The 16,035-nt window shown below is 38.8% G+C and overlaps 1 protein-coding gene across 6 annotated transcripts in view; it reads right to left on the minus strand.

Moving 5' to 3' along the window:
- Positions 1-16,035, minus strand: part of DPF3 (double PHD fingers 3) — a 295,203-nt gene that overhangs the window by 166,769 nt on the left and 112,399 nt on the right. For all 6 annotated transcript variants that reach the window (XR_009738805.1, XM_061429342.1, XM_061429343.1 and 3 more), the window contains exon 2: positions 11,711-11,871. Coding sequence is in view for 5 of the 6 variants with exons in the window: in XM_061429342.1 (XP_061285326.1) it covers positions 11,711-11,871 (161 nt within the window). In the remaining variant the exon portion in view is untranslated. The remainder of the gene's footprint in view (positions 1-11,710; positions 11,872-16,035) is intronic.

Consider the following 16,035-nt stretch of genomic DNA (forward strand, 5'->3'; position numbering starts at 1 on the left):
CTCAAATTTAACTTATAAAAATGAAAACTACAATGTGTGAGATTAAAAACATACCGGATGGAATTAAGGTCAGATTAGATATTAGAGAAGAAAAGATTAGAACACTTAAAAACATAGCAATTAAAAACTATCTAAAATAAAAATCCATGAGAAAATGAGAATTAAAAAAAAAAAGCAGAACAGCATAGTGAGACAACTTCAAACAACCTACTATGTGTCTAATTAGCATCCCTAAAGAGAAGAGAGGGAAGAAAAAATATTTGTAGAAATAGGGCTGGATATTTTCAGTCTGATGAAAACTATAAACCTGCTGCTCCAACAGAACTAAGTATAAGAAGCATGAAAAAAAAAAAACTGTAGCAATGTATATCACAGTCAAAATTGCTCAAAAACAGTGATAAAGAGAAAACATTAAAAGTAGCCAGAGAAAAGAGCTATATTACAAATAAAGGAACAAAGGTAAGGATGATTTCTCATCAGAAACTCTGCAAACAAGAAAATAGTAGTTCAATCATTGTAATACTGAAAGGGAAAAAAGAAACGTGTCAATTTAGAGACTATACCCAGCGAAAATAACTTTTAAAAAACTAAAGCAAGCTAAAGATATTTTCAGATACACAAAAGTTGAAAGAATTAATCATCAACAGACCTAGACTACAAGAAATGTTAAAAAACTTTAGGCAGAAGAAAATTGATACTAGATCTAATTAAGGATCTACACAAAGAAATAAAGAACATTAGAAATGGCTTTTAGTATATCAGTAATCATATAAGAAGAACTAAAAAGCCTCTTGATGAAAGTGAGAGAGGAGAGTGAAAAGTTGGCTTAAAGCTCAACATTCAGAAAACGAAGATCACGGCATCTGGTCCCATCACTTCATGGCAAATAGATGGGGAAACAGTGTCAGACTTTATTTTGGGGGACTCCAAAATCAATGCAGATGGTGATTGCAGCCATGAAATTAAAAGACGCTTACTCCTTGGAAGGAAAGTTATGACCAACCTAGATAGCATATTCAAAAGCAGAGACATTACTTTGCCAACAAAGGTCCGTCTAGTCAAGGCTATGGTTTTTCCTGTGGTCATGTATGGATGTGGGAGTTGGACTGTGAAGAAAGTTGAGTGCCTTAGAATTGATGCTTTTGAACTGTGGTGTTGGAGAAGACTCTTGAGAGTCCCTTGGACTGCAAGCAGATCCAACCAGTCCATTCTGAAGGAGATCAGCCCTGGGTGTTCTTTGGAAGGAATGATGCTAAAGCTGAAACTCCAGTACTTTGGCCACCTCATGCGAAGAGTTGACTCATTGGAAAAGTCTCTGATGCTGGGAGGGACTGGGGGCAAGAGGAGAAGGGGACAATAGAGGATGAGATGGCTGGATGGCATCACCGACTCGATGGACATGAGTTTGAGTGAACTCCAGGAGTTGGTGATGGACAGGGAGGCCTGGCGTGCTGCGATTCATGGGGTCGCAAAGAGTTGGACACGACTGAGCAACTGAACTGAACTGAACTGAATCATAAATGAAGTTTTTCTTATTATTCAAAATTCTTTAAAAGATGTGGACTAAACAAAATAATGACAATGTAATATGAGGTTTACACCATATATAAAAATAAAATGTATGACAGCAATTGCACAAAGGTCAATAGTCAATACTTTTATGTTAAAGTACACTTGTATTAGTTTCCAAATGCTGCTGCTGTAAAGAATCACCACAGAGAGTCTTAAAACAATATGAATTTATTATTTTATAATTCCAGAGGTCAGAATTCCAAAATTAGTCTTACTGGTGTGAGCAGAACTGCATCCCTCCTGGAGACTCTGAGGGAGAACCTACTTCCTTGCCTTTTCAGACTTCTAGATGCCACCTACACTCTTTGGATGGTAGCCCCTGCCTCTGTTGCATCGCTTCAACTTCTGCTTCTGCTGTCACATCTCCTACTCTGATTCTGACCATCCGGCCCCCTCTTTTAAAGACCCTTATGATGACATTGGGCCCATTTGAATAATCTAGGATAAGCTCTCTATATCAAGTTCATTAACTTAATCACATTAACACAGTCCTTTTTGCCATGTAAAATAACATGTTCACAGGTTCCAGGGATTAAGCTATGTGCATCTTTGGGGTAGGATAGTATTATTCTGTTTACCACCATACTATTGTAGTCCTTACACTATTCACCAAGCAGTATAATATCACTTAAAGGTAAACTATAATTAGTTAAACGTGCATACTATAAACACCAAGCAAACATTAAAATAACAAAGGAGTGGGAGAATGGCAATGAAACATGTAAAATATCATGTAGGAAACGAGTTGCCAGTCCAGGTTCAATGCATGATGCTGGATGCTTGGGGCTGGTGCACTGGGACGGCCCAGAGGGATGGTATGGGGAGGGAGGAGGGAGGAGGGTTCGGGATGGGGAACACATGTATACCTGTGGCGGATTCATTTTGATATTTGGCAAAACTAATACAATTATGTAAAGTTTAAAAATAAAATAAAATTGGAAGAAAAAAAAAATAAAAAAAAAAATAAAATAACAAAGGAAAGAGTTTTAGTTAATAAGCCAAAAAATGAGAGAAAATGGAGTCAAAAAAATTAATTAATCCCTAAAAGAAAATGAGAAAAAAAAAAACAAACAGATGGATAAATAGGAAACAAATAGCAAAATGATATTTTTATAGTTAGGATTTAAACCTAACTATAAAAATAATCACATTAAATTTAAATGGTCTAAATACCCAAATTAACAAAAAAAAGATCATCAAATTACATTTAAAAAGCAAGACATAGCCAAATACTACCTATTAAAAAATCTACTTTTAACATAAAGTCTCAAATAAGTTAAAAGTAAAAGATGAAAAAAATATACCATTTTTTAATGCTAATCAAAGTAGACCTGGAATGGCTATATTAATATTAGAGAAAGCAAATTTCAGAATAAAGAATATTAACATATTTCAAGGGTCATTACAAAATGACAAAGCAATCAATTTATCAAGAGAACATAATAATCCTAAATGTTTATGTATCTAATAATAGAGCTTCAAAATATACAGAGCAAAAACTAAAAGAATCACCAGACAAAATAGTAAAACTCACAATTACAGTCGGAAATTTCAATTTACTCTCTTGATAATTTACAGAACAAATATAAAAATTGGTAAGAATGTAGAAAATTTGAACAGTACTATCAATAACTTGATTTAATTGATACTTATAGGAAAATACACATTCTTTTCCAGATTAAAGAGAACATTTATCCAAGACAGGCCATATTCTGGGTCATAAAACAAGTCTCAGTAAATTTAAAAGGATCCAAGTCATACAGAGCATTCTCTGACCATATGGTATTAAAGTAGAAATAAATAAAAGGCATATCTCTGGAAAATCTCCCAACTGTTTGGAAACTAAATAACATACTTCTAAATAATTTATGGACAAAAGGAGAAATAAAATGGGAAATTAGAAAACATTTCAATTGAATAAAATGAAAACAATACCAAAATTTATGAAACAAGGCTAAAGAATGAGCTAAACCCTCATTCTTAGGGAGAAATTATATCACAAAAGAAGAAAGACTGCAAATCATTTACTTCAGTTTCTACTTTGAGAAATAAGCAGAAGAGCAAATTAAATCCAAAGTAAAATAGAAGAAAGGAAAACTAAAGATCAGAACAGAAACTATAAAATATAAAACAGAAAAATTTGAGAAAATCACTCACACCAAAAGCTATTTCTTTCAAAAAAAATCAATAAAATCGATAAACTTCTAATCAGACTGATCAGGTGAAAGAAAAAATTCAAATTTACCAATATAAGCAATAACAGAAGACACACCACAACAGATTCTACACATAATAAAAAGATAATACAACAACAGTTTGAACAATCTTATGCAACTCATTTTGCATAACTTAGATGACGTGGACATGTCCCTTTAAGTCACAAACTACCAAGGCTCACTGAAGATAAAATAGCCTGAATAGCCCTATATATCTATTAAAGAAATTAAATTTAGCACTTCCCTAGTGGCACAGTGGGTAAGAATCCACCTGCCAGTGCAGGGGAGACAGGTTCTATCCCTGGTCTGGGAAAATTCCACATGCTGCCAAGCAACTAAGCCCGTGTGCTACAAATACTCAGTCCAAGTGCCACAACGCCAAGGGCCATGCGCTCTAGGGCCTGCAAGCCACAGCTACAGAGTCTGCATGCTACAGCTACTAATATCAATTCTACATATAAACTCTTCCAGAAGAATGAAAAGGAGAGAATATTTCCCAACTCATTAAACGAAGCCAACACCAATCCAAATACCTAAACCAGACAGAGACACAACAAGGAGAAGAAAAAAAAACAAACCATAGACCAATATCTGTCATAAAGATAGATGCAAAAGTTCTAATTAAACTTTAGCAAAGTGAATCTGACAATATATAAAAGGATAACATGTCATGACAAAGTAGGGTTTATCCTAGGAATGCAATGCTAGTTTAACATTCAAAAACCAATCAGTATAACTCATCATATTAACAATTAACAAAAGCAAAATCACATGATCATCTTAATAGACTCAGCAAAATCAATTGACAAAACCAATACCAAATACTGATTTAAATAACTGTCAAACTAGAGATAGGAGCATCCTCAATTTGATAAAGAGCAGCTATAAAGAACCTACAGCTGGGACTTTCCTGGCAGTCCAGTGGTTAAGACTCCATGCTTTAGTGCAAGGGGCCAGGGTTAGATCCATGGTTGGGGAACTAAGATCCTGCATGCCGTGTGGTGCAGCAAAAAAAAAAAACAAACAAAACTACAGCTAGCATCATACTTAAAAATGAAAGAATGAATACTCTCACCTTAGGATCAGGAACAACAAAAGGATGTTCACTCTTAACACGTTTACTTAATATCGTCCTGGACATTCCAGTACAATACTTGTTATTTTACATAGATAGTACTTGTCATTTTACATAGACAATATGTCACTTTACATAGACAAGTAAAGTAAATAAAACACATCTATATCGAAAAGCTTTGTTCATTCACTAGCATAATCAACTATAGAGAAAATGCTATGCAATCTATAGAAAGCTACTAGAATAAATGAGTATAGCAAAATTGTAGGACACAAGCGAATACACAAAAATAGTTGCATTTCTGTACACTAGCAAAGAAAAATCAGAAAATTTAAATTAAAAAAAATCTATTTATAATATCATCAAAAATATTAAGTATATAGAGATAAAGCTGACAAAAATGTGAAAGACCTGTACACTGAAAACTAAAAGTGATTGATCAGAAAAATGAAAAAGAATAATAATAAATGGGGAGATACATTATATCCATGGGTTGGAAGATTCAACATTAAGAAATGTCAGTTTCCCCCAAGTTGATCTATAGACTCCACACAATCTCAATCAAAATTCCACCATGTTTTTTGTAGAAATTGACAAATTGATTATAAAATTCATATGGAAGTGCAAAGAACCTAGAGTAGCCAAAACAACTTCAAAAAAGAAGGACAAATTTGGAGAGGTCTTGAATCTAATATATATAAAGAACTATCTATTTTCATTAATAAGAAAACCAACAAACAACCCAATTTTAAAATGGTCCAAGGGTTTGAACATTTTACCAAAGGATGGTAAAATAAGCACATATAAAGATCTTCAACATCATTAATTAGGGAAATACAAAGTAAAACCACAACGAGATACCACTGTATAAAAATAAGAATAGCTAAAACTTTAAAAAGTTGACCATACCAAGTGTTAGCAAGAATATGAAGGAACTGGAACTCTTGTACATTGTTGGGGTGGATATAAAATGATACAACCACTTTGAAAAACAGCCTGACAGTTTCTTAAAATGTAAAATACAGACCTTCCTTATAGCCAGTACACTCCTAGGTACTTTACCAAGGAGAAATGAAAATATATGTCCATGTGAAGACCTACACACAAATGTTCACAGCAGCTCTATTTATAACAGCCAAAAACTAAAAACAAATCAAAATGTCCACCAACAGATGAATAAACTGTGATGTAGCCATATAATAGAATATTACTCAGCATAAACAACAAATAAATCATTGATACATGCTAGAGCATGGGTGATTTCAAAATAATTATGCTGAGTGAAAGAAGTCAGGACCTTATCCACCAGTCACCAAAAAAAGAAGTACATACTGTGTGATTCCAGTATAGAAAGCGTGACTAGGGTTTGGGAGAGGTGACAGGTAGAGGGAGGAGGAAGAAAAGGGGGGATTACAAGTGACACAGGGAAGCTTTGGGGAGTCAGAGATATGTGCATTATATTGATTGTGGTGAGGGTTTCACAGGTATATACATGTCAAAACTTGTCAAATTGCACATGTTAAATATGTGCAGATTGCTGTATGTCAGTTATAATTCAATAAAGTTGTTAACTTTTTTTTATATATATATAAAAAGCAACCCAGGGACTTCTGCTTCTGGAAAGATAGAGTAGATATACTCTCCCATATTCCTCCCACTAAGCCCAACTAAAACTCCTAGACATTGTTTATACAACAAAAGTAAGATACTGAAAGGTGAAGAGAATGATCAGCTAGGGACTTTCAGACCCAAGAAACGACAGGGCGGCAAGTTTTGGGTATTTGTTTGTTTTGTTTTATACACACCAGACTGAGTTGTAGAAAAGCTGATTATCCAGAAACACCAACAAAGGTAGACCCAAAAAATCCCCAAGAAAATCCTGCTCTCTCTAGCTGAAGGACCAGGGAAGAGCCAGTCCAGCAGGGCATCCTAATATCCTTGCTGGTTTAGTGTCAGAGGAGGGCAAGTGACACCCCATGGCGTCAGTGGAGGCTGTGTAGGGACCAGTAATAAGGCATGCTTCTTCCTCCCAACTAGGGAGGCACTGGTGAAGGCTTAGTGGGGAATCTGAACTCTCACCTCCACCCAGCAATAATGAGGTACTCCTCCCGCTCTGGGGTGTCAACAGAGACTGAATGGGGAACCTGGACTTCCACATCCATCCGACAAGGGGCACCTCTCTTCCCCTGTCGGCACAGTGTCAGAGGAGGTGTGTGAAAATAGATTTAAATAACATCTGGAGTCTCACAACATTACAGCCAAAATGTCCAGGATTCAATCAAAATCACTCCTATGAAGAACCAAGAAAATCTCAACTTGCGTGAGAAAAGACGACAGACTTCAACACGGAAACACCACCACGTGTTAGAATCGTCTGACAAGATTTTTAAAGTCACCATCATAAGAATGTTTCAAACAAATAATTGTTAATGACTGAGACAAATGAAAAACTACAAAGTCCCACAAAGAAATACAAGATACAAAGAAGAACCAAATGGAAATTTTAGAACTGAAAAACATGATAACGAAAACAAAACAAACCCTCAGTGAAAGGGCTTAAGAGCAGAATGAAGAGAATAGATAAAAGACATAATGAACCAGAAGAGAATAAATAGAGGTGACCCAATAGACTCAGAAAAAAGGAAGGAAGGAGGAGAGGGAGAAGGAGGATGAAGAGAGAAGAAGGGAGCCTGGGGGACTTCTGCGTCTATAACAAAAGATTTAACATTTTGAAATCCCAGAATTTTCTTTCCCAGTGGAATCCCAGAAGAAGAAGGGGAAAAGAGTGAGGCTAAAACTTATAATCAAAGACATAATGGTTGAAATTTTTCCAAATTTGGCCAAAAAAAAAAAAAAATATATATATATATATATACCTACAGATTCAAGAAGCTGAGCCAAGTCTGAAAAGGATAAACTCAAAGAAATCTACACCAAGACATATCAAAATCAAATTTCTGAAAACTAAAAACAAAAACTTTCAAAATCAATGAGAGAAAAATGACACCTTACTTTCAAGAGAAAATAATTTGAATGACAGCAGATTTCTCATCACAAACTACTGAGGCTGAAAGGAAGAAGCAAGACATTTTTTAAGTGTTAAAATAAAAGGACTCTCATCCCAGAATTTTATATCCAACAACAAAATAAATATGCTTCAAGGAATGAAGGGTGAAGCTCCCTGGTGGCCCAGTGGTTAGGACTCTGTGCGTCACTGCAGGGGGCACAGGTTTGATCCTGGGTCAGGGAACTAAGATCTCATATGTTGTGTGGGCATGGCCAAAAAAAACACACACAAAAAAAAAGGGAAAAACAGGAAAATCAGGACACTGTCAGAATAAGGAAAACTAAGAGTTGTTACTATCAGACCTACTTTAAAAGAATGGTTAAAGAAAACACTTTATCAGAAAGGAATTATAAAAGCAGGTGTCTTGGGACATCAGAAAGGAAGACGCGACAACAAAAGAGCAAAGATAGAGGAAATACAATAGACACTTGTCTTAAGTTTTCTAAATTATGATTGACAGTTGAAGCAAAAATTAGACGTCTGTCTGACGTGGTTTTGAGTGTATGTAGAGGAAATGTTTAAGATACTATACTACAAATGCAAGCGGGTGAAGGGACTTAAATGAAGAGAGAAGAGGTGGGTGTGACCATAAAGGGCAGGACGAGGAAGACCTTTGTGATGATGGAATAGTTTTGTATCTCAACTGTGGTGGTGGTTCCATAAATCTATACATGTGATAAAATGGCATCGAACTACACACATACATGCCACCAGTGTCACTTTTCTGGGTTTGATATTCTGCTATAATTCACAAGATATATCCCTTAGGGGACACTGGGTGAAGGGCACAAGGGGCTCTCTCTGTACTACATTTACAACTTCTGTCTATCTACAGTTATTTCAAGATAAAAAGTTAATTTAAAAAAGACAAGGCGATTACATAAAATTTAAAAAAAGTAAAACCTAATAAGTGAAAGCAAAAAATGAAACAAATAAATCCAACTGTGTATTGAGTTAGTACTACAAACACACTGAGGAGCTATTTCAAGCAACCTTAAAACACAGTAATTTGACTCTACATCCTTAATAAGAAACATGCTAACGACAACAAAAAAACTGCAAAGAAAGAAATAAAAACTTAAACCATCTCAGTCACCTTATTGCTGGTAGTCTCATTTTATTCTTATATTGTTGTGGGTCTATTGCAGAATAAAGCAAAAAAACTATGCTGGCATCATAAAGAGCCAGTATTCTTTTCAGTGTGGGAGAGAGGAGATAGAGAATGAAGATAGTTAAGTTAAAACTGGGTAAAACTGAATTGGATGGGCTATATCAGTAAATTTAACAATGTGTTTTCTCTTGAAAAGAGAAACAAGAAAAAAGAAACAAGAAATCATATTTCTTAGTTCTGCTCACTGAAAAGTCCTAGAATCAACAACCAGCCCAGGAGCAACAGGCGCCACCAGACTGTAGTCTCCAAATAATAGTCTTTCAAAGAGGAAATGGGGCTTCTTAAAGAAATGGCTGATTCAGGGTCTGGGGCAGGATGTGCATAAGATGAGCCTGAAACATCTGTCCCAGTATTAGGACAGCAAGAATGCTACAGAAACTACTAGGCTGTTTCAGCACACTAGCACTGGACATAAATCCTACTGTCCAAAGTGAAAGTGAAAGTCGCTCAGTCCTGTCCAACTGTTTGTGACCCCATGGACTATACACGGCCCATGGAATTCTCCAGGCCAGAATCCTGGAGTGAGTAGCTTTTCCCTTCTTCAGGGGATCTTCCCAATCCAGGGATCGAACCCAGGTCTCCCACATTGCAGGCAGATTCTTTACCAGCTGAGTCACAAGGGAAGCCCAACAATACTGGAGTGGGTAGCCTATCCCTTCTCCAGCAGATCTTCCCCACCCGGGAATCAAACCGGGGTCTCCTGCATTGCAGGTAGATTCTTCACCAACTGAGCTGTCCAAAGATGGGGGCAATTTAAGCATTGATAAGAATAATAGCTGCAGTGGATTAAAATTATCCAATATGTTTAAGTCTGTGGATTCATGATGGTACTCAAGATAATCATAATAACTTTATTGATCATCTTTGGAGAATACAAGGGAACCAGCTCATTATTTTGAAAACTGATAACTAAAGGGGGGAAATCATTTATCTGTACTTTCATATGTGCACTATAACCCACAATAACCAAAATTTTAATAAGGAGATGCTTCTCTTTATAAATGATGTAGACCCAATAAATGAAGAAATAATGATAGCCTCAAATTGAATGTCATCCTTAATAAAGTAAAGCATCTAGGCAATTTTCATCAAGGGCTGCTAACATCAATAAAAGAGAAATACCCAGAACCCATGAGGCTCCTGATGAAAGCACACACCTCCACTTAGGAACTGTTCTTGCCCCAAAATTGAACCTGAATCTGTTTTTACCAATTCACAGGAATAACACCATGGGGATGCAATCACAAAATCCAGACGCTGGGAAACCCTACAGTGCAAACAACCCAGTTTCTTCCACAAGTAACAAGTGAGAGAGAGAGACCTACAGATTTAAAGAGACTTAAGAGACACATCAGCCAAGTTTAATGCAGAGGTCCTATTTGGATCCTGATTTCAATTACACAGAGAAATAAATGTTGAACAAATATTTGATGCTATTAATGTCTCATTTTTAACTCTGAGTTTTGATAGATATGGCCGGTATGTTTATGTTCTTACCATTTAGAGATACAGACTGAAAATTTTACAGACGAAATAATATTGCTGTCTTGATTTGCTTCCAAATAACCTGGGTTCAAGGAGGAAAGTGGAAGGTGAGTATAAATGAAATGAATGGCTATGAGTTGATCACTGTTGGGGCTGGGTGAACAATACACAGAAACTCATTTTACCCTTCTCTCCACTTTTGCATGGCTTTGAAACCTTTTATAATAATTTTTTTTAATATGCCAATATAGAGCCAGAAAACTGTGTTAAATTACCTCCCTGATCTCCACCCAGTGGTCTTTATTCTGTTCTCTGACACCTAGAAGACTAGTATCACGGTAATAACAATAATAATAATAATAACATCAACAATAACAGGCAGCATTTTTGGCAAACATACTTCGTTGTTTTGGTCGCTTAATCACTAAGTTGTATCCAACTCTTTGGGGACCCCTGGACTGTGGCTCACCAGACTCCTCTGTCCATGAGATTTCCCAGGCAAGAATACTGGAGTAGATAGCCATTTTCTTCTTCAGGGGATCTTCCTAACCCAAGGATCAAACCCGCATCTCCTGCATTAGCAGGCAAATTCCTTACCACTGAGCCACCAGGGAAGCCTTAGTAATACTATGTGCCCAACACAGGTTATGAGTTGTTTATGAAGGTTTTCATTTAATCCTGACAAGGTCCCAAAGTAGGTACTATTAGTATCCCCATTTTACAGATGAAGACCCTGAGGGCAAGAGGTTTGATGACAAAGCTCAGCCTCAAACCAAAATCTGACTTCAGATTTCCAGCTCAGAACCACTAAGCTATACCAACACACAGAGTGAAAGGTGAAGCAGCTGTCATGGCCTTAGTCTTCCCTTTTAGGGATTAAACATCCCGAATTCTTTCCCTCTGCCCCTTCCTGCCAGTGTGGCTTCAACGTCCTGCATCATCCTCGGGGCACGTGCCAAGAGCTACAGAAGCAGCTGAGTTTCTTGAAAGTACTCCAGGCTCCCTGTACAGCCTGTCCCACCTCCACGCCCACCCAGGCTGCAGGGATTCTGGACAAACTCAGATCCGCCTGCATGCAGGCTGGGAGCCCGAACGTGAGCACATCCCAGGGTGGCGTGGCTCACCTGGGCCTCGATGCCTCTTCTCCATCCAGATGTAGCAGTTGTTCTGGGCCACCCCGGTCTGCGAGTCCAGGAATGGGAGGCGCACGCTGCGCTCTGCGCACAGGCGGGAGTTGTAACTCCGGCAGTGTTCAATGGCTTCCTTGTAGAACTGGTCCCCAAGCCTGCAGGGAGACAGAGTGCAGGGGAGGTAATGAGGCCAGGAAAAACCAGAACACACCCAGAAGGAAACTGAAGTCACCCACCCACCTGCCAGGGAAGATTTTGCTATTATGAAGACCAAGACAATGGGGATCAAGAGCTTTGGCAAGCAGCAGAATCCAACTCAGCTTCAGGTCTCCAACAGGTTCTATTTCCTGTACCAAATCCACCAGGGAACTTAGAGACCCCATTAACGGAGAAATTAGGACCCCGAGAATAAACCACCAGTAAAAGTAATATGGGGCTTCCCAGGTGGTGCCAGTGGTAAAGAACCTGCCTGCCAGTGCAAGAGACATAAGAGACTCAGGCTTGATCCCTGGGTCAGGAAGATCCCCCGGAGGAGGGCAACCCACTCCAGTACTCTTGCCTGGAGAATCTCCTGGACAGAGGAGCCTAATGGGCTACAGTCCATGGGGCTGCAAAGAGTTGAACACAACTGAAGTGACTGAGCACACACACAAGAGTAACATGTCCCTGTCCCAGGGAGCATGAGGTCCCCCTCCAGAAAGGAGGTAGCTCTGGTACAACCTTCTGCATGGGGTCTGCTAGGACATTCAGCTTCCAGAGGCCCCTGCCCCTTAACATGCCCCATTAGCCACACTTATTCCTCAGTGGTAACCAGCAAAGACACTCCAGATTGGACTGAAACCACCAGCGTGGATACAAAGACTTCCATTACAATAGAAGAGAAACACCCCATAGAAAAGACTAGAGGGTCAGAGGAAACACCCTGTAAACACAGAGCTATTATAGGGGCGAGGAGATGAAGAAGGACACGCACCGATCTTTTAAAGCCACACACTTGAAGAAGAATAACTTTGTGATAGAAAACAAATGAAAGAAGCATTTAAAGCAATAACAGCTGAATTTAGGGACTCAAAATAATTTGATTCCCAGAGTTTAATCCACAAATAGAAAGACCTTTCAGGTTTACTGGAGTGGTGATCTGATTAAGCCCAGTGAATTTTAGGTTCCTGAATCTTTGGTATCCTTGGGTGATGCTACTAATTTTTAAGATACTGTCCTTTTCAAAGACCAAAAACATAACATTGATATAATCGATCAAATGTAATAAAACACAATCAATAAGATCAAATACCTAACAAACCATAGGCACATGACAGAGGTGAATAAATGGTCCCAGGAATTGCAACTGTAATAACATAATGTCTACCAGGTAAAGGAGAGATTCTTAGAGAAGAGGAGGAGGAAAAGACAGAAGGAGGAGAGCCACAGGACTTGCAGAGCCAAAAGGGAGAATCAGATAGCTCATTTTGAAGGGACATTATGAATGCCCCTTTGTTTTGGTCTATGGAGACACAGAGACATTAAAATGGGGGGTGGGGGGGGTGGGGGGGAGGTCTAAGTTTAAAATATTTCTTAACCAAAATATTTCGAGGAGCAAAAAAAAAAATTTAAGTGGATTCTTCTGTCCTCTTTTATATTGAAGTGTTGTTGATGTATAATATTTTATGTTACAGGTGTGCAATATAGTGATTCACAATTTTTAAAGGTTATATTCCACTTACAAAATATTGGCTACACTCCCTGTATTGTACAGTATAACTCTGCAGTTTATTTTATATATAAAAGTTTATGCCTCTTAATTCCCTACCCCTGTCTTGCCCCTCTCTCCTCCCCTCTTCCCTCTGGTAACCACTAGCTTGTTCCCTTTATGTGTGAGTCTGCTGCTTTTTTTGGTCCACTCACTAGTTTGTTGTATTTTTTAGATTCCACATATAGGTAGTTATCACATAGTATTTGTCCTCTTACTCTTTTTTAAAAGTCAAAGTGTCAGATTCTACCAAAAAGTTTAAAGCAAATTCCTTATTCTGGGAGGATACAATCACTGAAGCTTCTGAGGCATCTTTTGGAAGCTACTTGTGGACAAACCTCCTTTTCTACCTCTGGGCATCTTCCCTCTCACAAGAACGGCAGAACAGCTCAGAAAGCATCTAGCAGTTGCAAAACCTAACTGTAATCAAATTATAATAGTCACCCAGCTGACAATGAATTGGGAGGGGGAATGAAAGCCCATCAGAATGCCGTAAAACAGAAATGCGCATAAGCTGATGTAATCAAAGTTAGTAACAAGGACCATGAGATTGATCAAAAATGAACAACTGTTTCCTGGGAAGCATTTGCGACTGTGTCCCTCCAGCTTAACTGCCTCCCTCTGCTAAGGGGATGCAGCTCACAGAACTGTTGAGGGCAGCTCGGACACACAGCCTGTCCTGGGTGTCCTGGGGGCTCCAGCTTCCCTCCACGGAACAGAGACCAGCCACATCACACGGATGAGAATTGACAAGAACGCACAACCGAGAGCCGTCCTAAGCAAGGAGCCGCTATCTGGCTTCCCATGATCTTCTGACAGGCTGCCAAAAAAGATGTTAACTCTTCCAACTCCAGAAATTCTGCTGCAAGAGAACCCATGGAAGGAAGGAAGGAAGAGAAAGAAAGGGAGAAAGAAAAAAAAACTGTACACTAAAACTCATCGACTGGAGAGAAGAGGGTTTCCATTTAGAAAAACAAACTTCTGGAAGCCAATACAAAAGAAATGTACAATACGATCCCAGATGAGACTTCTCTCGATGTGCCCGGAACTCATTTCTAACAGCGTCAATCCCAAAAAAGAGAAACAAGGAGGTGAACTTGCTGACAATGAGAAGTGCATTTGGCCAAGTCCATGCCCCACACCGAATGGAACGAAAAAGTCAAACAAAGTGGCTCGCTGGGTGAAAATTAATTTCATCTTAAATACTTTCCACTTTCATAACATGCAATGTTATTAGTAACAGGCATGCTGAGGGGGAATGTGTATTTTTAAATGTAATCTTTGTGTGAATGATACCTCTTTTATGTAAACACAAGAGATTTTCTGAGGACTGGAACAACTGTATTGAAGATTGAAGTTACAAAAATATGACAACCATCACCCTTTGCCATCGTCTCCAGGGAAGTCATTTTTAAACAGGCCAGGCGTTGGCAGAGATTCGGAAACAAAAGTTTAAAGCCTTTTTTAAGACACTGGAGGGGAAAAGAGACTTCACCCTTTGATAAATTCAAGCGGCACTTCTCCAAAAGTTAATTAGCCAAATCTGCACAGGGCTTGCTCTGTTCTCTAGAAGAAAATCAATGGCCAGTTCTCCCTAACCTGTGAAAAGCAAGTTAAACAGGAGAAGGGGAAAATGTCCTTTTCCGCACGGTATTTCTTTTTGTTACTGAAGTCCCAGGTGGCACTACTAGTAAAGAACCCACCTGCCAATGCAGGAGACCTAAAGGACACAGGTTCAGTCCCTGGGTTGGGAAGATCCCCTGCAGGAGGCCATGGCAACCTACTCCAGTATTCTTGCCTGGAGAATCCCATGGCAGAGGAGCCTGGTGGGTTACAGTCCATGAGGTCGCGTAAGAGTCGGATGCAACTGAAACAACTCAGCACTCACAATTTCCGATGTTGTTTACAATGTTGTATTAGTTTTAAGTGTACAGCAAAGTGAGTCAGTTATACAGATACATGTACATATCGTAAATATACGTTATATATTTATATATATTCTTCTCCAGATTCTTTTCCATTATAGGTTGTTAGAAGATACTGAGTATAGCTCCCTGTGCTATACAGAAGCTCCTTGTTGTTTACCTCTTTTAAATGTAGTTGTATGTATATGTTAATCTCAGACACCTTATTTATCTCTTTCCCCACCCATATAGCATTTCTTTTTAGGAAAAAAAAAATCCTACTTGATAGGATCCCAGGGGTGGGTGACATTTGCATGAAAGCCGCAAGGGGCAGAGGGAGCAGGGAAAGGCTGACAGTGAATGATTCACTTTGTGGAGTGGTGACCGGCGCACCCCGGGGTGGGTCAGGCATGGCCCAGCCTCAGCCATCACCTGTCTGCCCCAGACCGAGGGGCTAGACTTTCCCCCGGATGATAGATGTCTTGGGCTCGAAGAAGCTGGCACAAGGCACAGGAGAAGGATATTCTCATCAACACTGACTTTGGGCCACTCAAGGCTTCAGTCAGACGCAGGGAAGGCAGGGGGACAAACTGCTGGGCCCCCAGCCAGAGCAGGAACCCCCTGGCCTGAAGATTGGAGCAGAGCTGGCTGCAGTTCCAGGCCTTCAT

The sequence above is a fragment of the Bos javanicus genome, chromosome 10 (assembly GCF_032452875.1).
Source record: "Bos javanicus breed banteng chromosome 10, ARS-OSU_banteng_1.0, whole genome shotgun sequence".
Classification (NCBI taxonomy): domain Eukaryota; kingdom Metazoa; phylum Chordata; class Mammalia; order Artiodactyla; family Bovidae; genus Bos; species Bos javanicus.